At 31.6% G+C, this 27,297-nt stretch overlaps 2 protein-coding genes across 2 annotated transcripts in view; one reads left to right on the top strand and one right to left on the bottom strand.

Annotated features, from left to right (window-relative positions):
• LOC143206636 (monocarboxylate transporter 2) overlaps positions 1 to 27,297 on the bottom strand; it is a 441,132-nt gene that overhangs the window by 27,633 nt on the left and 386,202 nt on the right. Inside the window, exons 7-9 of the mRNA XM_076419251.1 lie at positions 14,370 to 14,555; positions 14,165 to 14,312; positions 10,174 to 10,456 (exon numbers count right to left, since the gene is read on the bottom strand). Of these exons, the coding sequence (XP_076275366.1) occupies positions 10,174 to 10,456; positions 14,165 to 14,312; positions 14,370 to 14,555 (617 nt within the window). The remainder of the gene's footprint in view (positions 1 to 10,173; positions 10,457 to 14,164; positions 14,313 to 14,369; positions 14,556 to 27,297) is intronic.
• LOC143206635 (uncharacterized) lies at positions 18,031 to 26,384 on the top strand. The gene is made up of 7 exons (XM_076419250.1): positions 18,031 to 18,207; positions 19,173 to 19,404; positions 22,858 to 23,169; positions 24,435 to 24,797; positions 24,856 to 25,240; positions 25,289 to 25,479; positions 25,537 to 26,384. The coding sequence occupies exons 1-7, from the start codon at positions 18,090 to 18,092 to the stop codon at positions 26,339 to 26,341; spliced, it is 2,406 nt and encodes an 801-aa protein (XP_076275365.1). The 5' UTR covers positions 18,031 to 18,089; the 3' UTR covers positions 26,342 to 26,384.

Raw genomic sequence — 27,297 nt, 5'->3', positions numbered from 1 at the left:
ACTGGGGGCCAGATCTGGAGAATAAGGTGGACGAGGAAGCAATTCGAAGCCCAATTCATAGATTTTGCCATAGTTTTCACTGATTTATGACACGGTGCATTATCCTGGTGAAGCAGCACTTCAAATGCGGCTGTTATTCGGCAATTTCCTCCTTTAACGCTATATAATAGTCGCTATTGAGGGTCCTTCCTTTTCCAAGGTAGTCAATGAAAATCATTTCATGCGCATCCCAAAATATAGACGCCATAAGCTTGCCAGCCGACTTTTGCGTTTTCCCACGCTGATGGAAGCTATCTTTCATCCATTGTCACATATGTCACATAAAAACTCGCGTTTATTACGCTTGATCATCTTGAAACACTGCTCCAAATCATCAACTCGTCATTGTTTTTGGTCAAAAGTGAACTCGCGAGGCACCCACTTTGCACAGAGCTTTCTCATACCCAAATATTCATGAATGATATCATGTACACGTTCAGTTGATATCTTTAGAGTGTCTGCTATTTTATTCAATTTCAACTTACGGTCATTGAAAAGCATTTTGTGGATTTTATTTTCGTCGGTAACAACCTCTTTTGGGCGTTCACTGCGTTCACCCTCTTCAGTGCTCATTTAACCACGTTTAAACTTAGCATACCAATCCTTGATGGTTTATTTTCTTGGGGCAGTATCCGGCAACTCGACATCAAGCCAAGTTTTTGCTTCAACTGTATTTTTTCCCTTCAAAAAGCAATATTTTATCAACGCGCGAAATTCCTTTATATTAATTTTTTTTCACAATAACAAAAGTTGCTTCGCTCAAAATGCTATAATTCACAAATTAATTGAACCGACAACTGTCAAATTTATACACGCATTTTTTGAGTGTTAGGCTAACTAAAAAACATATGGATTTAATTCCAAGAGCGCCTATAATCTGTGTGTCAGGCCGGTGACTTTTCTATTGACCTGTTGTGTGTAAGGCTACTAAAAGTGGACTAAACTTGAATTAACATGGTCTATTGCAGTTTGGGTAAAAGCTTGCAGTTTAGGTTGTTCAGTTGTATAATATAGTAAAAGAATTGGTGTTTAGTCTGGTGGTGAGATTGATGACGATACGCTAATCCTATAAACAAAGTTAATTAAAAGGACCGATGAACATTAAAAATCATTGTGACCAGATAGCATAAAACTACCCCAGTAAAAGTGACAGCAGAATTAAACACTCACTTGAGTAATGCTGTTTCGACAAAAACAGTACTGTGGAAGTTCCACGAAGCTAACATTCACATAAGGATTACGATTGCGAAACCCTTTATAACGGAAACAAGCGCCAAGCTGTGAAAGAAGTGAGGAGTGTTGAAATTAATGGTCAGGTTTATGTATGGAGAGCCAAAGAACCAAGCCTACGATCCAAACTTCCTACGGTAAGATTTTCTTATGATTGCAATATTATTGACCAGATTATTGTGAATGATTAGTATATTGTCATATTCCAAATGATAATACGTCCATACTCACAGCCAAAAAGGTTGAGAATATTTTGAGGATCACCATTTTAAAGCATCATCAAACATCTTCCCTGGTCAGCTACGAATTTATTCCGTGAAGAACTGGAGCGAGATTTTAAAGACAAATGGTGGCTCAATATTTTATTGATATATAAATATTGTGCATGTTAGGCGTTCATATTATTCATCTCCTGTAAATATAATAGAATTTTAATTCGATTAATTCAATTTATTACTATTATTATTTTACTGATCGAACACTGATTTTACTCGTACTGAATCTTCTTAAAAGGCAATGACTTAATGATGAATGAGTTAAACTTAATTATTCAATTACTACTCACAAATATTTTATTATACAGAGTGTTTCCAGTGCGTATTAGTGCTATTTCACTTATGAGAGAATTCAAAGTTGAATATTATGATGAAACAATTTAATGTGGTAAATACGACAGTTGAGGGTTGATTGTTATACTATTCGAAAATGTAATTTGCTGCCCGACGGGCAATCTCTTTTAAGCGGCGATCTATAAAATAGTCCTGGATTGACATGGCGTAAACAACAGGCCCAGTTGACACGAGCAGCTGGTTTCATAATTAACTCACCAATTTTGGCGTTGTTTGAAACTTTGTGGTTTCTTTGGATAGTTAACTTGTGATAAAGTAATAATGGGGGTATGTATCGATATGTTTTAAATATTATAATAATATTTTAATTAAATATTTAACATAGTTTTTGTTCTATTTGAACATCCACCTTTTTGTGCATTCCTATGAATGCTTGGTGTAATCATAAATTCAATTATGACTGAGTAGACAAGATATTATATATATATATATATATATATATATATATATATATATATATATATATATATATCTGTTGCTTATGCCGTTGTTCTCTAGGATATGAGTGCTCTTGCAGTAGAGAATAGGTCTGAGCATATTATACTATTTATTAATTATTAAATTATGAGATAATGAGTTAAATATTAAATCTGAAATGGTAGTCCGTGATGTTTCAGCAACGAATATATAAAAAGACAAGGGCAAAAATAAACCATTTACTTACAAACAATAAACTTTTGGCAAGACGCTAATAAAAAGAGGTAAAGACAACAAAAGTTGATGAAATAAGGTAAAAGTTAGAGTAACATATGATTAGGTATTGTCAGTCGGAATATTTTTAAATAATGTATTGCAGATATATCGTTCTTCAGGCTAGAAATATTAAAATTAAAAAGCTGTAATTAAGGAATGGTTCGCATAACGTAAATTAAATTTTGAAGATGTTATGTTAAAGAATGAACTATTTCAAATTGTTACTCGATAAATATAAATAAAAGGTTTAAATGCGTTTTATGTCTCTACTACGTATCTTACTTTTTTAGAAATAGACCTAAAAAAGATACACAATAGATCAGATGGCCGGGCAACATGGCCATAGGGTGTCTTCATACATCTTCCCCCCCCCCTATCACTGTATATTCAATCTAATCGAATTGTTATTTTGTGTGGCAAAGAAGTATTAGAATAGACATTCAGGCCGAGAAATATATACAAGTAAGAACTATTTGGATATGTGGAAAGAAGGATTGTCAATATCACCTTTCAGTCTGAATGAACTCCATCAGATACACGGAAGAAGACATTGGCGATTGACAAATGGCGGAATTGTGAACAAGTGTTGTATGTACATATTAACTTGAATAATGACTAAGAAAGTGACAGTGACTAAATGGAACTGTCTGGATGTGGAATTAAGATTCAATGTTGAAAATTACCAAGACAGGATATTGAAAGTGAACTATTAAAGAATGGTGAGTATATAATTAATATACGATTATTGTAGAAAATTGTATTATAGAGTGTGAAATAGATGTACACATATATGCATATAATATATAATACATCAGTATTTGTTTAAAATGTATGAGGTAGTAACAGTAACAGGTATCACGCAGGTAATAATAGAAGAAAAATAGTGATATCAAAATGACTTGACAAGAAAACACGGCAACGAAGAAAACAAGAAAACGTAAAAAATAAATATACTCTGTATTTGTAAAATACATTACTTGCTACAGGAGATACCATTATATAAAAACACGCCTAGTGCTCTACCTCATTGGAAGTGTGGAAAGTATAACAACCCTACCTACAAACTATTGTTGCTGTATAATTAACCGTATTTTAAGTCCTTCGATAATATGTACATTAGATGTACTATGTATTCAAATGCATTATGTTTTTTAGCATTATTTTTGTTTAATTATTTTATTTACTTTAGATTTTGTTATAAAGCTAAAATCAACTAGAAGTCAAAGTTAATGCGGCAATATTGCGACGTTATAAATTGAGATGACGTGAATGACGTTTTTCTTATACAAGGGCTTCTTTTGTATTTGTCACGCCTATGGTAATATGACGCTTCATTAAATATTATTTTAGTTTAATCTGGCCGAAATATTTTTCTAGAATATATATTTTTAAATTACCTATCATTTTAAAATTACCAAGTATAATCCTTATTAATTTTATTTTAATTAAAACGGTATGTATTAATTAATAGAAAGATAATCAAAATAATTAATTTCGACAAAACTGGTCAATAAACTTGAGTGAAACGCCACAATCCCCATGATAATACCGTGACGTATATCGTGCATTTATCATTTCGCTACACAAATCCATTTTAATCCTCGGATCTTTTGGCGAAACCGGAGCATAACAACAACACAAAGTAAAACGTCATTTTTTCACTTCCTACTTCCTAATTTATGACGGGGAAAAGTTCTATGCCCAAAACTGTTTGCAGAGGGCGATGGGAAAGAAAACGAAAGCGAAACTAAACTGGCTGTTACGTAAAACTGCTATAAGGACTTATAAAATGATGTTAGCTATGGTCCAATAACTTTCATAATCCGATTTTAAAGTTTTTTAGCTGTCGAAACTTTTCCCTGAAATGGAATTTTATACATTACAAGTATAATGAACCTGATACTGTTTTCCTAGTAAATCACTCGTACAACATTTTCTTTATATTAGTTCGTAAACTTTGTACATTTTCTGAAATTTAATTATAAAAAATGTATCAAAACAGTAATGTTAAAATATGTTTTTTGAAAAAAAAAAACTGCCAGCATTTATTTAAACTATGCCCTCAAATATTCATAATGAAATGTTTTCCTCTAGGGCCTCCGGAATTCGGGGCCTTTACCTAAAAAAAATTTATAATACAAGTGTGAATATTATGCAAATGTGCGCTTAATTAATATTTTTGTTTTGTGTTTGACGGTATGTAAACAATATACGTACGTTAACTTATAACATGACTATAGACAGAGAAATAGAAATTTAACTTGATAGAAAATTTTGAGGAAATGTTTCGCGACGTCCAACATGTAGATATCGCGACTTATTACTTCTTTTAATCGCTATGCTATGAGCCGCGGCGGGATCCGATTGGTTCAATTCGTCTATACAGCGCCTTAGTTGTTTATTTGATTCGGGTGGTATTTTCAGTGTACCCAACCTAAGGAGCTGTGCATTTAGATTTTTATAACTTTTAGAGATTAAGTTATTAGTTCATTAGTATGAATGAATTTAGAAACTAGAAATCTGGAAACTGTTATGTACCCGGATACATAGATAGTAATGAAATGCAGAATGGTTTTACTTCGAAGAATGTCTTTGTCTGTCAAAATGGTTGATATATGAGTATGATAGTATGATAGTTACAGTGTGTTTTGTTGTTGTGAGTTGAGGTACGTTTATTCATATTGATAATCATATAAAATATCAAATATTTATTTTTTAAACAAACGGCCATATACTTTTATTCTTGGATCAATTATTTGATAGTTGAAACACCACTAAAGTAATAGCTCCTGAATGCAAACCTTTTAAGAGAGGATTAACCAAAGTTCAATATTCATAATATACTAGGAATTTTGGTGCAAAGCAATTCTGGAATTAAATAGTTCTTAAATTTTATTGCCCAAGTAAGAACAAATTTGTTAAAGTGAATTAAAAATTTAATAATTACCTTGAGGGGTTCATTTCATTAAATAAAAAAGTGTAATTATCCGAATATATTTAATATTGGTTTAAGGCTACTTAATCAAGATAATTTGGAATATTTTGGGTCTATTAGAGTTCATGGATTGAAGAATATACATCCTTCGGTTAGTATGTTCATCATCACAAATCATTTAAAGCGCTCATAAGTTAATTTTTTTCATCTCATTTGCCTTTAGCAAATTGCGAAGAGGATTAATTCCATACTAATAATGTATGTAATGATGGAAGTGTGAGGAGGAGTTGAGAAATTGCAACTTCACTTTATACCTTCAATTGCAGATTCCTATATGAACAAATGAGGCAAGACAATATCACAAACCCACAAAATTGTTTTATTATAATGTCAGTAGTTCTTTGAGCAATTTTTTAAATTTTACCTCTTGATATTGCCACGTCGATATATATATATATATATATATATATATATATATATATATTAACTATATATTACTATATATTAACTATATATTAAATATATATTAACTTTAAAAAAATTAATTTAAAACCTTTTAATTGTATACTTTTTAACGATCTATCAGATCGAATGTTATAAAAAATAATATACACCATATACTTTTGAATAAAACAGGTAAACAGAATTTTAACAGAGAAAAACTCAAAGTTTGCTTTCAGTATAAGAAAACAAAAAGCCAGAACTCTAATAGATCCTATTAAATTGATGGCCCTAAACAAAAATGAAAAAAAAACAGAAGATATAATTTTGATTGCTTCCAAAGTTCTTTGTCTTTATAGATATATTTATTTTTATACTACATTTATATTTTATAAATAATTTGCAGTTTTACAGATTATATTTATTTCATTCATTGAATATTATTTAATAAATTTATTTTAGAAATTAAATTATTTTTTTATTTAAATTTATTGGCCAATTAAACGTGACGTCACGGCAGTCACATGCCAAACTTTATCAAAGAGCTAATCAAATATCTTCACAGTAAAATGCTTTTCTTACCGGTGTCTATAATGGAGATTTAAATTGAAATCAAATTACTTGAATGGTCAATCTAGCCCCATCTGGATGTTGGGCAACGAAAACTTTTCTCTAGAGCCCCCATTGAGTTGTGTCCCCATTAATCTATGGCTATAGACTATAGATTTAGATATCAATAATGATTTCTAATTGATGGCTTACTAAGAGTAACATTCTGAATCAATTCCTATCTTTCCAGTGAGAAATACGTCATGTCTAGTATCTCTCAAGGTGTTATGTTTTCATTCTTTTCAATTTGTCTATGGGGGACATCACGAGGAAAAAGCACGTTGATGTGGTATTAAGTAGATTACATTCGGGGCAAGCTGCAAAAGCATTTCTGGAAATTCTCAACTCCCAGAAAACCCAAGCCGTCATATTTCAAACAAAAAAAAATCGTGCACTTGCCTGTTTCGTTAAACCAAAATTTCTTGTCTTGACAATGCCACGTATCTAGGTCTACATCTTGACCGATGGACAGTTGGTCACCTCAGATTCAGATCGCACCGCAAGAAGATTAAGCGATAACCAGCCTTCTGCATCCTCTTATTTGCAAAACGAATAGGCTTGCCATAACTTTTAATTGCTTGTTGTACAAGAAGAATTCGATCCGTCATGTTATACAGGTTGAGCATCTACTTCAAGTTCGTTATACCTGGTGAAACAACTCCAAATATTCCAGAACAAGTTACTTAGGCATATCTATGGTTCGTTAGAAACATCCAAATTCATCAGAGACTCACATTTCATTAGTCCAATCTTTTATTGATGTAATATTTACGAGTCTGAATTGATTGAAATGGCGCATTGTATTAAAAATTAAATTGATTGTCGATAGAATGGATATAATCTATAATATAATCCATCCAAAGTTTCTTTGTACATACGTCATCAAGATGTTTGATGTATTGCCTAACACAACCGACAACGTTATTTTAATGCTTAAGTCGATAAGATAGAACATATTGCGTCTCTAATCAGTTACTTTGAACAGAAACGAGTTAATGGAAGTAAAATTCCTTGCCAGTAAAATTCGTTAGAGAGGTAAGCATTTTTACTGTTAAATATTAATTTTCTGCTATTTTTATTGAAAATAATTTTGGCGTGTTGCAGCAGCATTAGATATTGGTAGGGACACGGTCACTGAAGTATCTCAAAAAATGAACAATATATAATTTTGAATTCACTGAAAAAAACCTTTCTCATACGAAGCGGGCGACGAATCAAATCAGCTTGATGTTAGTTCTATCAGAGATTAAATATATGAAATACAACCATTGAATCAATACAACCATAATTTATTACAATTATTTCAAAGGAAACTGTCAGTCTGAAATTTATCGAAAAGATCTAATGGAACTTCCGGATAGTGCTTTTAAAATAATACAATTTTTAAAAGCATATAATAAAATGAAGGAAGACTTATTATTTCAATTTATATATTTAGATGAGACATGGATATTTCAGAATGGAACCAATATACCTAATAGTAACTCATGGTAAGATGATGATAAAATAGTGTTATGATAACAAAAGTTGATGGAAAAAGGTAAACGTTGGAATAACAATTGATTAGGTTTTGTTAGTCATAACATTTATTAATAATTCATTGCAGGTATATTGCACGTGCTGGAAATAGGAATGATTAAAAACACCTTCGGTTTGGATGACCTGGATCAGATACATTGAAGAAGAAATTGACAAATGACGGAATTGTGAACAAATGTCAGATAGATTAGAAATAAACAGCTTAGTTATTCACTTGAATGAAACTTTCTGAATATGGAATTATGATTCAGTGTTGACAATACCAAGACAGAGTGATGAGAGTGAAAGCAACTAAAGGTGATTATACAATTAATAATGATAACTGTAGGAAATGTCGTAGTAGAGTGTAAACGATTTATGTGCACATATATGTATGTAATTGTTCAGTGTATAAATGAGCATTTGGTTAAAATGTATCAGGAGAGAAAGAATAGTAACGGTTTTGCAGATATGGCAAAATGCATTAAAGAGAATGCAGTGATTATTTTATAACAGTGATAGTTTTATTAAGAAAAATATATACACGTATTAACAGAACAAACGGAGGAGAAATACAGTGATATCAAAATGTCTTTATAGGGAAACACTATACCGAAGGACTCGAGAACTAAGCGTAAAAGGTCTATATACTCTCCAATGAAATTAAAATAATTACTGGAATATACAACCCTTAATTACGTGGAGTAGATAAAAAATGCGCGTAGAATGCTAACTCATAGGTGGTGTGGAAAAGAGTTCAATGTAAATATTGTCAAACACAACCATAACCTGCAGATTGTTATAACTGTGTACTTAATTGTAGTTTAAGTCCTTCGAAAATATATGCAATATATATACTATACTGTTAAAATAAATTATATTTGGTAACAGTATTTTTGTTTATTTATTTTATTTAGTTTAGAATTTTGTTGTATGTCAAAGCTAAACCGAACTAAAACTAAAATTAAAGTAGATACGGCAACATTGCGACATTTTGAGTGTATATGACCTATGTAAAAAATAACTTTGGATAGACTATAGTAATAACATTGAATTTTGACTTTTAATAAATGTAAATATTACCTTATGTTTAACATTTTCATCGATTGACAAATATGAAAAAACACCCTTCTTTAAAATACTATTAATTCTAATCAACCGCGGTGAAAACTGACAAATGGAACATTGGTTTTCTTATTCAAAGCGTGCAATTAATTTGCCCTGCTGCCAAATTATTTCAAATAATTTAAATCTTGACTGATAACAGGATGTACCAAAATGTTTTCCGCTACAATGATCATGAAACACAATGGAACTGTCTTTGTTTCTCGATATTCCTTCATTATATACAATTTCAATATACAATTGAATGATTACTGTGGTTTTGTTTTGTCAGTAAAGAGCTGTGATGCCTTTTTGGTTTAGGAACGCTAAAATTTATCAGTTATACCTAAGAGCCAGTTTTATATCACATGTTCTTTTAAATATTTTACGTAAATTTTCGTTTCCATACATATTTCAGTGAGATTATTTATAAAAATGATAGGCGAAAGTTTCAGTTGGAGAATCATCAGTTTATTTAGATCAAACTTAGATAATTAGACTAAAAATATCAGAGAAGGTATTTTATTAGCTGGCATTTATTACGTTTGTTGTTTGGTGTGAATAAATCTGCTGGCAAAGCCTATTAAACATTTTGGAATTTATAGTAATGCTGTTCCGTCATATCCCAATTGTCAGTTTTCGTTTTAACGATTTAAAAGTGGTGATTTTGAGGTCAATTATAAAGAATGTGCTAGAATTGGATATAAGGGAGGGAAAATTAAAGAATCGAAAAAATAAGCTACCGTTAGAAAACTCAATCTATGAGATATAAACCACGTACATTAGTCTCACGTAACGAATATTATTTCGTCAAAAAATCAGAAATCAGATTAAAACATTCCAAATTCAATTTATGAAGTAGTATTTTGTGTTAGTTATTTTGTAGTTTATAGTTATTTACAGTTATTAAAGTTTAAAAAGCGTTGTGTGAAACTAGAAAATAAATTATAAGAATATGCATTGAGAAAATCTTACCAAGTAGAATATTGGGGCGTATATTCCTAAAGCTCCAAATCCACAAGCAAGCATAATGATCCTCAAACCTCTACTCTTCAGAGGACTGAAATCGAACATGGGAGGTTTCTTCGATTTTGAGTGCGTTTTTTTCTCCTTCATTTTTTTCCTCTGATTTTTTAAATGTGTGATCGCTCGTCTTTGGGGATGATATAAGTTCGCTGATCTATATACAATAGGAAGAAAAAATCCCAGAGCCAGTAGACCAGTCACAGCCTGTAGACCTAATCTCCATCCCAACTTCCTGAAAGAAGATAAATGTTGATGTTAACTTTTGTTTTGCGGAAACTTAAATTAAAATCTAATATAATGTGATTGGTGGCATTGATAGCGGATTTTTTACAATTATTTAACATTTAAAAATATTGGCATTTTTTTCAGATGTGTTTTTCATTTCAGTTGCTTACAGAAGAGTAATATTTTCTTGTCATATACTTGGTTTCTAACTACAAGGGTTGGTATTTATATTTTGAGCCTAAGCAAAACTAAGTATCGGTAGATCCATCTGATGCTTCCAGTTGGAGGTGTAACCTTTATAATTACAATTGGATTATCAAGACAGGAGCTTCAATAAATCAAATTACTTCAATTTTTGGCAATAAAGTCCCATCCTTGGCCACTGCGAAACATTGATGCTATGCGCGAAAGAATTTTACAAAAAGAAGAAAGCATGTGAGATTGACTGAACTTTGGGTATTAGTATGACGGGCATCAATAAGATACTGCATGAACATTTAGCTTATAGCTGTAAAAAATATTTATTCATGGTTGATCCCATATAATTTGTTTTAAACAGGTGACCTTGTCAACTGGTACAAAGAAATGGACAAAAAATACAATTAGGTGCATAAAAAGCCATGTATAACATCTATACATGTGATGCATCTTAGAACTATGCGTATGAGCTCCAAACAAAACAATAATTTACTGTATGAGCTTTTCAATACGAGCCAAATTCGTGATACAAAAAATATTTGTGCGCGAAGCACTTAGAAGTAAATGATCGCCTGTTCCTTCGGAATAACTGTACATGTGGCAATCGTGCCGCTAGAGCAACATAGAATGGTGAATTCTAAATGGTAGACAAACATTTCTTTACTTCAGAATTTCTTCGTGAAATTTGAAAAAAAAAACGACGAGCGATCATCCTTCATCATGACTGGCCAAAAGGTCGAATTGAAGGGTCATCGTCCGTACGGCTCTAATTTGGCACCAAATGACTTTTTTGTTATTAGCCAAGCCAAATTGCGCACCCAAGGTTTTTTTCGGCACTTGAAGAAGCTGATGCATTCAAAAATCATGTTTTGGAGGTACCTCAATCACAGTGGAAAAAAGACTGTATTTTTATTATTAAGCTCAAAATATAAATTGCAGTCCTCGTACATGTATGTTTATAAATTGAAAAATATAAAATTTGTAATCTTAAAGAACGTTTATGATTATACAAGGCTCTTAAAGTTTACATGCGGACTGAAATTTAATTAACATATTAAATAGATTAATTCTCTGATTTTAGCAATAGTTTGTGGAGACCAGCTGTGTTATCTTGATGAAAAATTATATTTTCGTTTAAAAATCTTATTTATTAAATTGTGTTCTACTGTCTTTTTGCACGAAAAGGTTACAAAATCTGAAATTAAAAAAAAAAAATAAAAAATCTGAATTTGCTCTATTAAATTGGAGGTAATCAAAAAATTGATGCTAACATTTCTGGGTTAATTTTTGAACAGGATTGAAAATGCAGTGTCCAGTTTTTTTTTGGATCTAGAAATTGATCTATCCATCTTCTTTGACTTTTGCCCCCGGTCATCAAGTGAATTTTGCGTGGAAAAATAGTATTGGACCGGGAAAAAATTCGATACATCAAACTTTTGTTTTGATATAACGCCCCTCCGGACATCAAGTGCATTTTGCATAGTTTTTTATCGACATTATGTGATCACCGATATATAAATATTTGTTTTGATACCTCGGTCGAAAGTACGTACTTTCGCTTTCAAAAGTACGAACATTTACATTCTGTGAGAAGTACACCCGCGCCCTCTATAACGGTGGGAAGAAATAATTTCTTATGCGTATTTATACTCGTAATTAGTGACTATTTATTCTGTCGCTATAACAAATTGTTTACCGCTTTCATTAACGTTGCTACTTCTAACCTCAAAAATAATCATCAATGTTGTTTTGTCGTCACTCGATTCAATAATCCATAAAAAATGCGTAAATACGTTATCATCTAATGAATTCACGGACAAGGAACATGTTATACGAAATTTTGACACAGAAGCGCGATTGATAATAAATACAGATACGTTGCCGAAGAAGTTTATTTATGTCAGGGGCAGGTATCAAAAAGATGCTCGTCAAAATTTAAAGTTAAATTAATAACGTACTTTCGACCGGCTATATCTATAAAATACTATAATATTTATAGTCGGTTCATTTTTTCCACAGTCGATAAAAAATTAACATAGATGAAGGTGTATTGTATAAAAGTTTTATCTATGTTTTGTCCCTTACGGATATAATAAATAACAATAAAACGAGACGAGTTCTATATAATCTTGTCGCAATTTCCCGCGGCGTATCGACAGGTTTCTAGCCTGACTTTAGTGTACCACTGCCTTCCAAACACCGCTCCTAAATTATTTCTACCATTTCCTCGCCAACTTCTGGGGTCATTTAATCTAGTTTGGAAGTTAGCGCGGCTGATTGGACCCGATAGAGCCCGAGGTGAATGGGCATAGATACCGAAGCGTAAACTAAATATCAAGGTGACTTTGCCGGCGATACCTTACTAGTTGTTGGGAGAGAACTTCAATTATCATTAATTTATAGTTGTATGATTTGTAATTTTAATAAAAATGGAAATTGAATATTTAAAAATTTAGTTTTAAATAAAATGGTAAACGTTAATTACATAACAGGTCAATTGAAAAGTATCATAGTAAAAACCTATTTTTTTGGCAATATTAGTTTTTTTATTCAACATAATTCCCTTCAAGGGTGATACACTGATTATAGCGACCCTCCAACTTTTCGATGCCATTTTTGTTGTACGATTTGTCCTGTGCTTCAAAATAAGCCTCAGTCTCGGCGATCACTTCTTCATTCATACGAATACGGTGGGTAAGGAAGCAATTTCAATCCCAGTTCATGGATTTTTGACACGGTGAATTGTCTTGGTGAAGCAGCACTTTCTTTTTCTTCAAATGCGGCCGTTTTTAGGCGATTTTGTCCATCAAACGGTCCAATAACGCTATGTAATAGTCGCTGTTGATGGTCCTTCCTTTTTCAAGGTAGTACATTAAAATTATTCCATGCGCATCCCAAAATACAGACGCCATAACCTTGCCAGCCGACTGTTGCGTTTTCCTACGTTTTGGAGCGGGTTGATCGTGTGCAGTACACTCGGATGACTGTCGATTGGACTTTGGAGTGAAATGATGGAGCCATGATTCATCCATTGTCACATATCGACGCAAAAACTCGGTTTTATTAAGTTGATCAATTTCAAACACATACCCAAATATTAGTGAATGGTATGATGTATACATTCAATTGATATCTTTAGAGTTCAGTTTCATCAGTTCTATTTCATTCAGTTTCAATTTACGGTCATTCAAAATCATTTTGTGGATATTTTTAATGTTTTCGTCGGTAACAACCTCTTTTGGGTGTCCACTGCGTTCACCGTCTTCGGTGCTCATTTCACCACGTCTAAACTTAGCATATCAATCCTTGATGGTTGATTTACCTTTCCTGTATTTTTTCACTGAAAAAGTTTCTTCACTCAAAATGCTATAATTCCCAAACTAATGATACGACAGCTTTCAAATATATACACGCATCTTTTGACGGTTACGGATAACTAAAAAACACATGTATTTAATTCTAGTAATGTGTCAGACCGGAGACTTTTCAATTGACCTGTTAGTTTGTGGATACTCACCCTACAGCTTCTTTATAGAGAACAGAAAATAAAGCGATTCCTACGCCCGTACCAGCTTGCGCCACCATTTCTACAAATTCCCTTCTTCTCTTAAAGTAATGTCCTAAAACTATCGTCGAGGTTTCCCTAACTATGCCGGCACCTAAACCTGTGCAAAACATAATGTTTTTATATTTGAAATTAACATGCATATAAACCATCTTACCTAATACTAAGCCGTAACTTAATACTGCTTGATGAAATTTTACGGCAAACGAGGTAAATAAACAGGCTAAAGCCATCACCAGGCCTCCTAAAACCGCCGCTAACCTGGTTGATTTTCTTCTGCACACCGCTATAATCAGCGGAGAGGTCGTGAAAGATACGCATAGGCATAAAGCTCCCAACCACGCTGGAACAATAACATTTTGTTATTTCACTGTGTAACACTGTATCTATATGTATCTACAGGTATTTTAAATCGGATGAATACATAAAACGATGAAAAGTTACTATAAGAATGTATAGCACATTAGTTAGTTATTTTTTTCTATTATAAATATAATGTAGGAAATAGGTGATTGTATGTATTTTGATCAGAGATATCTAATATCGATGTAGACAATTGTTAAACAATCTAATTGTTAAATTAAATAGTTTTCTTTTACATTTTTATACATAAAATCATAATATTCCACTTAGTATGATTGAATTATTTAATGTACGTGTTTATAAACACTAAATATAAAATGTTTTAAATTGTATTTTCGTCATTCATTATTTTTGTTAACCAAATTTAAAAAAGGAGGAGGTTATATGTTCGGCTATAGTGTTCCTCAAATTTCAGGCACACAAGGTACAATGTTTTAATATATTTTTTATCTAAATTAATCATATATTTGGGTATAATGTTATTGCTGAATTGATGCAATGAAAAATATAGTAGTAGAGAGTAGGCAACTGTTTCTATGGTTTCTATGAATTCTATGGTAATAGTTAACGCTAAAGAGATCCCTCAAACAATACAAAAATAATAATATAAAATTATATCATAAACACAAAATTAAATTAAGAGCAAAACAAATATAATTTAATGTAACTGTTTGGGCATGGTACCGACTTCCAAATGATTTGATGATGAACACCTCAAATCGATTTACCATGGCTTGACTGGCACACGGTTTCGAAATACTGAAGAAAAGCGAAAATAGGTCGATGATTGTATCGCTGCTAAACCAAGATGGTTCTTTCGACAGGATATCACCATGTTGCCACACAATGGGATTAATACATATTATACTAATTTTTTTCAGTAAAGGTCTTTTTAAAGTAAAAAGAAATGATCAGGACATTTGTAGATATATCTAAAATGAGCGTTAATGAATATACATCTAGAAATATATAATTTAGAATAATTTAAAATAAAAAAAAATATGTAGAGAAATAATCCATACGGATAACTTACTTATATTTACAATCTTGCTTATATTTATTATTCTATTCTTATATTTATTTTTTTACATCTTCCACGACATCATTAGAACACTTAGTTACTAATAGTTGAGTTTTCTAATGTAAATATTTCACAACGCTTATCAACCCATTATTTGGCTTGAGCGGTGACCTTTTGCCACCAAAAATCGATTTTATAACATACAACTGCCTTTATATGTTGTTTTGAAAATATCGGATATATTTTAACTGTTCTAGCGCAGAAACGGATTTCAAATGTAACCAATGATAAACTTCAGGAAATCTGTTATGATTCTTATGATCTCTTATTATCCAAATGTGGAGTATCATTGTGTAACCAAGGTGCAATTCCTAATTAAAATCTATATTGATAATTGGATTGAAATACGTAATATGTGCATATTCACAGATCATTTCCCATTACCTATCGAAAAGGAAAATATGTCTACAATTTAAATATTGGAATCAGCAGTTAGTACAAACAGAAAAGCAAGTACGAACATAATATTTTTTTCAAAGGAAGTAAATTGAGAATTGCAAATTGAAAAAATTTTTCTTGTTGAAGCGAATCTTTAACTTCATGCTGATAAGAACAAGGCAGTACACCAAATATACATATACATCACCAAAAATGCTAAGAATTATATGTGGTAATATCGCAAGCAAGAATTGTTATATATATATTATGTATGTAATGAAAATTCTCATTCAGATGTTATATTAGCAAATGGTGATTTTTTAAACAATTAATTGGATACGATTATTTATTGTTAGTATTACGAAATGTTTTTGTTACTCTTACTAGTTTCACAATCTGGCCAGAGGGCAATAAGTATTTGTTATGTTTATATTATATATACATGGCATGTAGAAAATCACTTGACACAGTGATCTGTATAAAATACTATTTTAATTAATTAGTTTTATTCTATCTATTTATGTCTAATAATCAGATCGGATTCTGTTTTAGTCTACGCACTTCACTGTCACTTCGCACATTTAGATGTTTACTGCTGTACATTGGGATGAACTGAAACTCTTTCGAAGTACTTCACACAAACACGTTGAGTTACACACGTTATTGGTTATAGAGCAATATCGCGTTGTATAACTTCATTTGAAACATAGTACGGAGCATCGATAAGAGCGCGTAACTATTTTGGAAATTGTTGTATAAGAGGATATATTAAACTTGCTAGCGGTTCCTTATAATTGGATTCCATATGACCAAATATATATATACAATAATATCTTGTTACCTTATGACAACTTGGTTTTGCGCCCGATAAGCTAATACATTTGGTAGAGTTTAAGTCCAAGTTGTTTCCGTTTGGCGAGTATGTGCTTCTTCCAAGTTAGACGTCGATCTAGGTGCATGCCAAGTTATTTAACATCCTCTGCTTGCAAGAGTTGAGAATTATTGATATAGACTGGTGGACATGTTCTTCTACGGAAGGTAAGATTTATATGGCCGGATTGTGTTTTTGTTCGTTTGTTTTCTTTTCAACCACATTTGTATTTGATTTAGGTGTATCTGTAGGTTAATTGAAGCCATTGCTGGATCTTCGTGAAGGCAGTGGTTATTTTTATTGTAGGTAAATCGGCTGTGTACAGAACATATAGTACTGGATCCAGTACACTACGTTGCAGAACTACTAAATATGTTGCATGTAATTCGGTATGTTCAACGCCTTGTTTTACAGTAATATGACGATCTGTGAGAAGTTCCTGTAATTTCATCTGCAATTCCGTATGCCATACTTTATCAAAGGCCTGAGATATGTCTAGGAATGCAGCAGAACAATAACATATCTTTTGGCGTTTAAATCCATATTTATTTTGTTAACAAGTCTATCCACTTGTTCTCTTGTTTCATGCTTATTGCGAAACCCAAATTGGCGTTCTGGAATGATCCTTGTTTTCTTTATTATACAATTGAGCTTTTTATGTATAGTTCTTCAAAAACTTCTGAGAATATCGATAATAAACTTATAGGCTGATAGGAGATGATTTCCCTGGTGTAAGAATCATTAATGTTTGAGCCACTTTCCAGATGCTAGGAAACAAAAGGTAAAAACGAAAAATGTTGCATGGCTACATAAAATAGGGATAGGGCCTAAAAAGTATCCATAAAAATATATACAAATTAAAAATAGGTTTCGTAATAAAAATTTCATTAATGTAATTGTATCCCTCCTGTAATATAAATATTTTTTGATACTATTTTTTAGTTTCCTCTTCTAGTAAACGGTTTAGATGAATTTTGGAAATCGTATCCAAGTATGTTCGTATGTCATATCAACAAATTATTTACCAGCAGATAACAGCCTTATCCTTCAAAATATGCCGATATATATATGTAACAATAATTTTTCGATCTGTCAATTTTATAATGACATTTATTGATGCAAGAACAAGTAATTTTTTTTACAATTTAGTATTTTTTTAACGTGAATATAATTTTTGATCAGCTATGAACCAGCTTACTGGCAAATTTGTCAATGTAGTGTTGTCAGTGGGTGATGGTAGAGGCATGGAGTTTATAAAGTACCCAGTGCATATTGAAGCTAATTTTAATGGAAGAATTCTAGGTAAAAACGTTTTAATAATAAAAAAGGAAAAAGCTAGGAGATAATTAAAACCTTATAGACGGTTTTTTTCTTATATAATATTTATACATTCATATTTATTTTAACGCTAAATGGGTTTATATATTTTTTGGGTTTCTCATAGTTGACTTGCTTCCTTGTTTGCTATGGTCTTTACTATCATTTCTGCTTTTTGATTTTTATTTTTTTTATCTAAGTACAAACTAGGTTAAGAAGATTAAAACTAAAATCTAGGTTAACTGCTGTTAGATAGGAAATGTAACTTTCGATATATATTAAAATTGAATAAAATCCAAGAATAGATCCTATTATATAAACTGAAATTGGGGAAAGATAAAGTGATTTTGCGTACATATTTTAAGAACTCCGTTTTCTATGTTATAATCTGGAAACCTTTAAAAAATCTTGCCGTTTCTTTCCAAGTTTATTATTTTTTCATATAATAATTTTTCAGAGAAATATAGTTGTTAAAATATTAATAGCCATATTTTCTTTGGCATAAACTTTTTTTATCTCTCATATAATTTTTATTCTTATTCTTTATGTTCGGTAGGTTTTTGAGACCAGATTTTCATTAATATTAAAAAGTCGTTTTGTCCTAAAACAACAATCAAAATTTCAAACATCTGGACTGCCATAATTTATTAAAAGAATATTAAGTTGCCTACCTAGTCATCAGAGCAATTTTCTGTTGCATTAAAATTGTTTTAAAATTATGCGATTGAAAGATTGTTACTAAACATTGATTTTCTTATATTTAAACATAATTTTAAACATATATTTCACCAGTTAACGCGCGTATATTTATAATAAATATAAAAAGTTTTTTGCTTTCGTTTGTTTACCTTACGTTGTTGAAAAGTAAGAAAGAGTGAGAAATTGAAGGTTGTAATGCCATATCTTTGTAAATATAAATGCGTTGCTTACTAATAGAAATCTCTGATTAGAATCGGATAAAATAATGCCTGAAGATACAGTTTCTTTCAACACTGAGTTGATATGGGAATCGGACAAGAAAGATTTAAGAAAGTTGCGCAGCAGTAATCAACCCCTTCGCGTTGAGTGCTTATGTGTTGATCCACAAAACCGCCGTGAACGCATTGGATTCGTTTTAATGAGCTTGAGAAGTGCTCAGGTCGTATCCCTCCATGATGCCAAAAAGCCGGTTAATTTTAAATGGTAATTAAACAATATTATAAGATTAATTTTACTACAAGATAATACCAATATTTGTAATTATTTTGTATTATAATATATTTATTTTGTATTTCTTCTGGTGCAAATTGAATGATATGGACGTAGACATGTAGTTTCAGTAAGACAGCGGCTATGTGCTACACACAACATTCTCCTTTCATCCATTTCATTCAACTCTCATTTCGTTGAGGTTACTGGTAAGATTTTTGTTGTGGGATTTTTAATTCGTAAAAAATGTTTTAATAAGCCTCAATCGACCGATTCCAGTGCTTCCGTAAGAAGTCACGACGCACATTTGATGATGTTATGTTCCATATCTAACGACATTTATGGGCCTTTCAATTTTTTTTATTACTCTTAGTAGTTCCACAGAGGGCAATAATATTAATATTTCAATCACTTCATTAAGTTATCTCCTGTATAAAATACTATTTTAATTCTTATTAGTCTTATTTTAGTTTTATTTTAAAGCTTATTCTAAAGTCTATAGATGTCCAATAGTCAGATCGGATGGCGTTAAACGCTTTAGTCTACGCACTACACTGTCACTTCGCATATTTAGCTGGTTACTCGCTAATCCGTTGATATATTGGGATGCACTGACACTCTCTCGAAATACTTCACACAAACACGTTGAATTACACTCGCTATTGGTTGTATGATGGATTTATATTAGACTTGCTAGCGATTTCCCAAAGTTGGTTTCCATATAACCAAATAGGCTTTAGTATAGATTTATACAATAATATCTTGTTATCTAATGATAACTTGGATTTGCGCCCGATAGGCCAATACATTTGGTAGAGTTTAAGTCCAAGTTGTTTCCGTTTGACGAGTATGTGCTTTTTCCAAGTTAGGCATCGATCTAGGTGCATACCAAGATATTTGGCATCCTCTGCTTTATTGACAATTATTTATATAGACTGGTAGACATATTCTTCTTCGCAATGTAAAATTTATATAACTGGATTTTGTTTCGTTGGCTTTTATATTTATTTATTATTTAGGTGTGTTTGTAGGTTAATTGATGCTATGGCTGGATATTCATGAGAGGGTAAGATTGCCGTGTCGTCTGCGTATGTCGTCACAGTAGTTATTTTTGTTGTAGGTAGATCTGCTGTGTATAGAAGATATAGTACTGGACCTAGTACTCTACCTCGCGGAACTCCTGAATATATTGCGTGTAATTCGGTTTGTTCATCGCCTTGTTTTACTGTAAAGTGACGATCTGTGAGCTAATATTTTAGAAGCTCATAATACGGATTAGGGCGATTTCTTTAATTTAACTTGCAATCCCGCATGCCATACTTTATCAAAGGCCTGAGATATGTCTAGGAACGTAGTTGAACAATATCTTTTGCCGTTTGAGTCTATAGTTATTTTGCTAGCAAGTCTATGCACTTATTCAATTGTTTCATGCTTATTGCGAAACCCTAATTGGTGTTCTGGAATGATTTTTCTTTCTTCTATTATACAATTGAGTCTCTTTATGTACAGTTTCTTAAAAACTTTTGAGATTATCGATAATAAACTTATCGGCCGGTGGGAGGTGGCATCTTCTGGTGTTTTTCCTGGTTTGAGAATCATTATTATTTGAGCTATACTTTCCTAGGAACGCTAGAAATATAATTATTTCGTAATATAGAACTAAATATGAATGTTAGTAATTTTACCCCCTTCTCTGATAGTTTCTTTAATATTTTTCTAGTTATTAGATCATATTCAGCTGTTTTTTTATATTTAATCTCTCTGATAATTATTTGTTGAGCTTCTTTGACGGTGACTTTTTTATGTGGTAAATCCATTTGAAATGGCGAATTTAGGAAGCTAGTAATTTCAATTTCGCCATCGTTAGATAGCTCAGACGGGAATGGCGTTTTTTGAATAATCTGAGAAGATGTTGGCCATTTCTTTATTGCTTCTAGACCAATTATTTTCATTTATTTTAATAGTATTCCTAAATGCCTTTGAATTTGAATCAATTCTTTCAGTTCGTTTATTGCTTTATTAAATTTTCTTTTATTTTCTTAAGTTCTTAGTTGTCGCTAATACTTTCCCCTTTCAAATAAAAACACAATTTAGTTTTATTTAACCTATTGACTTTCGGATTGCAGCAACGTTTATTGGATAAAACTAGTCTAGGTTTTGTAATTATATATAGTATATAATATTTTATTAATTATATGTGGCATCTTCAGAGCTGGAAACTACCTAATCAGATTATCTTATTTAAGCAATCATGGCTGAGTGATTAACCGATAAGGATCCTACTTTTTATGGTCTGCTGAGTTATAAAAAAATCGGAGGATGGTAACAGCTGCTCTTATAGTCCTATTTGTTGAGATAATTTTGATGCTCAAAACTCAAAACGTTCTAGATGTTTTCCTCAAAGTTCTTCTATGTACACCTTCTCACATTCACGGTGAGTCAAACCTCTTCAGCGAATCCCTTTTAGCTTTGGGGTTGATACATCTTCCGGTTTAGTTTAAGTTTTGTTTCTTTGATAGCCTTCTAATTGCATCAGTTGTTCCTTGAAGTAACGTTCCCTACTAGGCAACCTTTTTCGGTCGTATATCTCTTATTATACAGGCTGAGTGAGCACTGGATCCTGCTGTTCAATTAGAAGATTTTTATGATTTGTATTTCTTAAGCTGTGGGTCTTTTTAGATGATTAAGTTATTAAAAATTGGTTTTGATGTGATGAAGGCCCTATAAATTAAAGAATTTTGAACGGATACTTTTTTGGAATGGATGATAGTGTGACAGAGCATGAAGGTATTTTATTTCGTCTTAACATCTCAACATAACATAGCTCTTTTTGCGAAATTCTATGTAATGATATTTTGCTAATACAATTTAATTCTTCTCTGTGTCAGAATAATAAACTACCTTTGTGCATCTTCTAAATAGATTGTTCATTGTATTTTTTTGTAATGAGACAGCATTGATCTGTGGGCGCAGTTCCCAACTCTCTACGTGTATCTGTTGCTGGGACTGGGGATGCCGAATTCCATGAGCCTCACGTGCTGTTGCCTTTCTATTCCACTAATATTCGCCAATGTCAGTTGTTTGTATATTGCGCGTGTCTCCTCTGATGCTCTATGCTATACTGTATTATCTCCTGCCTTAATGCTCGCTTACCGAGATCCAGATCAATCTGTTGTGGTTCATAATTGGACAAATATGGAGTATGTTTCTTAAAGCCCTGCTCTAGAACTTCTTCAATATTTAAATTTTGCAGTTGTTGGCTGTGCTCCATAGTTGAATGCCCTATGCCCAAATTGGCTTGATGATGGATTTGCATATTATCAGTTTTTTTGACCGACTGTTAAGCGACTCACATTATGAATTCTCTCAAGGATATGTATTTTTTATATTACTTTTTAATTGTTACGAAACAATTCATACCATCGTAATTGTTATCCTCTTATATAGGTTGAAGTTAATAGGATGTCAAGCAGATAAGAAGAAATACCACCCAGAAATAAATTTAGGACTCAGTATTAGGGACCATTTGTTGAATGATCATGAAGATGAATCAACCGACGATATGCCGTTAATATCAGAAGAGGAAGCAAATTCCGTTACCGAAGATAGTGAATTTTCATCAGAGTTTCCACTACGATATCTAGAGGATGGTTACATACAAATTGGTGAAGACGACGATCACGAATCATTCTCCTTAAACCTTCTAGTGAAAGAAGCGAGGAATCTTGATGCTCTACTTCCAGAACTTTTAGTTTTTCGGTAAATATAATAATTTAGTGATTTAATACCCATAAAAAAGTTAATTGAGATGTTGTACTATTTTTACTACTTTTGTTCGAATAATTAATTATATTGCATAATGTTGATGGATAATACAGGACTTATTTTAAATTAAATATTTACCATATACACTTATTAATAGACACTTAATTAACACTTACATTTACCTTTAAGTATTAGTTATTATCAATACGTAATACATTTCTGAGAACAAAGATATTATAAAAGAAGCAAAGCATAATAGTTTACAGAATAAATAGGAATAAATAAGAAAAATAGGACTAAAATCAATGTTTAAAGAAATGTTCTGTCGGGATACAGTCAGCCCATTGCTGCTCCAATAAATTAATTTTTTTTAATATAAAATAGCGTATATTTGTTGTCATTCTGAAGAATAACATTATTGTGTTTTTGCTCGTACTCCGACCGTCTTTAGTACAGTGCAGATCCCCATTGGTAGTTTCATTAGTTTTAGTTTTGCAGCTCATAGTACACCACCACAAAGCTTATTCCACCAAATACAGAGCATGAGCTTGAAGCCATGGATATTCGGCTTTATTATTGATGTCGATGCATGACAAGGTGGTTCCCATATTTTTTTTTACTTTATAATATAGTAATGGATTCACTTTTCATCACCACTAACAATACGATACAAAAAAACCTTTCCGATTTTGCGACTGAAGCAGCATTTCATACATGACCAAACGTCTTTCAATGTCTCGTCGCTTTAATTCATTTGGCACAAAATATCCGAACTTTTGGATCATTCCCATGTTGATGGAGCATCTGAAAATGTTTTCTTGTGTTAGTTCCAACAATTCTGCATATTATTCTTTGTTTTACACGGATCATCATCGAGTAATACCTCTAAGTCCTCGTCTTCAACATTTTTTTGGCTATCATGAACGCTCTTAAAAACAAAGTAACATAATCTGTTGTAGACTTTTTTAAATTTATAGACCTAGTATTTTAAAATGAAGTTATTTTCTTAGGTATCTATAAACAAGACAAATAATATGTATATACTAACATATACATTTTGTATTACATTCTAAGAGGCTTTAAGCTATGGTACTTTTTATTTCTTTAAAACAATAGAGACTTTATTACTACAAGAAACCCAATTACCTGATGGAAATATCAGTGTAATATAATCCGAAAATTTTGTAATATAAAATTATTATTGCACCGAACAATACATTTGTAATTAGTGTTTGGAATAATTTATTACTTTTTTGTAGACAAAGCCCTGAAAAATATCATTTAACATTTAAAATCTTCGGGGTTACCATAAAAACCAAACCGTTTTTCAAACTACTGCAGGATACGATTTCTGTGAATGAAAAAGTGGTTGTGAGAATTCTATCCAATGAACAAATGCTGTTCGACTTCTTCCGTTCGGAACGGATCAGTATCATCTTGTACCATAGCCATGACTATCTGGGTTTAACTGAAATCGAACTAGGCGAGGTAGCTTTTAAGGAAAAGGAGATGAAGTGTTTTTTTAAGTTACCACCTCCGAATGATGTTGTTCCATTCGGTGGAGATGATGCTTCGCCGTATATCCAAATTGCGACTTGGGTCAGGAAAAGCACTAGTGATAGGTATGAAGATAAATAAATTTACTCTTATTGTGTTATATATATTTTTTTCTTGAATTAGAGCAAATGAAAAATTGTCCAAGAAAATAATAACTTCCAGTTTGGAAAAGAGTCCAATAGGCCGAGGTGCTGGCGATGAAGGGTATCATTTTAATACAGAAATACCTTCTGATATCAAGATTATGAGTGAGGTCAATATTATGACCTCTGCACCCAGCGATGTTGTCGTTACAAAGTCAGCAGAAACAATAATCAAGAATATTCCACTGTCACCAAAAGCAACAAAAAAATATAACGTATCCGGAAATTATGTTCGGTATATCTTGCATATTTCGTTGCATAATTTTATATGGAGAATATCACCTAAAGAAAAGACAGTAATTTTTAAATTTCTGCATCCTAGAGCTTCTAATTGTATTAGTATTTTGAATCAAATTGATAATGAGGTATTTTTATACAATTCCAGATATTTTTTTCTTATTCAGATATTTTAGACGGGCATAACAACAGATTTGAAAAATATTGGTGCCAAAATCAGCTATGTGTCCACGGATAATCAAGTAGAAAATATTTTAAACGCTTGGCCGCCAAAGTTGTTACTGACCGATGAGCGAGAAAAATTACTGAGTGAGGAATATGAGTTTGACGTTACCAAATTCTTTGAAGATAGTTCCCTGATATACAAGTATACTATTATATAACAACAAATTACTGCATAAATTAATACCTATCAATATTTTAGATATAGTGCTGATATTAAAGCTATTAGAACATTTCAGAATTTAGCTCGGCTACAAGTCACTCTAAAACTGGAACAAGTCAATTTGGATTATAATGATAATAATTTTCATCTCGGTCCACCTATAGTGGACGAAATTCTCAGCATCAATGAGATAATGGATATTGAGTCCTGGAAAAAATCTCAACAACTCGCTTTCAAAAACGAGCTGGAGAAATTAAAAAATGAGGAAATTGAGAAAATTCAATCTCAATGGACGCAGAAGAAAAAGGTACTGGAAGACAAACTACAGAACCAAATAAACAAATGTCAACTTGTGCAAGATGATTTACAAAAGAAAGCCGATAGCATCAAGACGGAAAAATACTTAATCAGAAGTAGAAACAGTGCAAACATTTTTTCAGAAATTTTTTCCGAGAATTGGAATAAATACAATGAGGCTGACATAAAAGACGTAATAGAAATACTGAGCAAAACTCAAAGAGATAACGAATACCTTAAGAAACTGGTGGCAGACCAACGAGAAACATTACAGAACCTCGAAAAAACGTCGTTGACCAAGGAACAGACCTCCAATTTGTTACAGGAATTAAAGAATTTGGAAAAAGGATTTGAGGAAGCCCAGTATGCTAAGAGATATTTCAAGGAACAATGGAAACAAGCTTGCGATGAAATACATGAAATGAAAATAGAAGGTTATAAAAAGATTCAACTCGATATCAAAAAGAGTAAAGAGGAATTAAGTGAATGCGGATCAGATTCAAACGATGGTGGTGACGGTGATGTAGAAGTCCTTGACTTAATTTAAACATATTTTATTTATATTTATATATTACACTTTTTATTTTATACTATTTATTTTTTATTTATATATTTTTATACATTTCACTTCCTTTGCATATCGTCAGTTATTTTAATGAGTTTAATTTGATTTATTTAAATATTATGAGAATTATATGAAATTCATATATTGTTAAAATATTTTTGATACTAAAGGATGATCATATAAAAACATGTAGAAAATGGCTCTTGAGAATCTCACATCATAATTGACTGCGGCTTGTATGTTAGGTGGTATAAAGCATTTTAACTAGATTGCAATTCGCCTGTATGCATAAAAGAAGTTGGTTCATCTTGAACTCTTTTTAAACTTGAAGCTATTTTTGAATGAAAAACATATTGGAAAAGGAGAAACGAAATATATTGTGAACAACTGAGCCCATTTGAAATGATTGAGTTCTCATAAGTGAAATCAATAGTGCAAGGATATTTATTTTGCCACTAGGTATGTTGAGGAATCTACAAAATCAGTAGTAAAATTATTGTTGATTTTAGGTCTGTTGTTTACAATTAAAGACTGATAACTCATGCCAAATTTCAAATGTTCAAAATTGTTTGAAGTTTTCAAATTGTCATAGTTATAAAACTCAAACTCATAGTTCAAAACATTCTTTTAACCAGACGTAGCTATACCTCAATTCAGGCTATTTTTTAAGCTCTAAAAATGTTTAAAAAAAAGGTCAAGTCAGAAAGTGTTAAAGTCGCTGTTAATACTTATGTTAATGGTAATCTTAAAAGCAGGCTGGATACTTTAAACTAGAAAAATATAAGGTAAATATCTTTTGTTAAACATAATATAATAATTATAATATAATAATTTTATAAATATAATGTTGAATCTATAATGTACTCACCCATGTTTTCCTTAGGATTACATATAGATTTTTTATATTATATTCTTAATAAATATAACTTGGTTCTCAT

The sequence above is a fragment of the Rhynchophorus ferrugineus genome, unplaced genomic scaffold, assembly GCF_030347505.1.
Source record: "Rhynchophorus ferrugineus isolate W39M unplaced genomic scaffold, kcgeb_rfMv2 rfM1, whole genome shotgun sequence".
In the NCBI taxonomy this organism is placed as follows: Eukaryota; Metazoa; Arthropoda; class Insecta; order Coleoptera; family Curculionidae; genus Rhynchophorus; species Rhynchophorus ferrugineus.
The sequence above is the reverse complement of the archived record's forward strand: the minus strand, read 5'-3'. Positions and strand labels throughout refer to the sequence as shown.

What these genes read in the sequence shown, in the direction of transcription:
- LOC143206635 (XM_076419250.1), top strand. Translation starts at nt 18,090, where the DNA reads ATGAACCAGCTTACTGGCAAATTTGTCAATGTAGTGTTGTCAGTGGGT. An exon ending in AAGCCGGTTAATTTTAAATG is followed by an intron (nt 19,405 to 22,857) that starts GTAATTAAACAA and finishes CCTCTTATATAG; the next exon opens with GTTGAAGTTAATAGGATGTC. An exon ending in TGAATCAAATTGATAATGAG is followed by an intron (nt 25,241 to 25,288) that starts GTATTTTTATAC and finishes CAGATATTTTAG; the next exon opens with ACGGGCATAACAACAGATTT.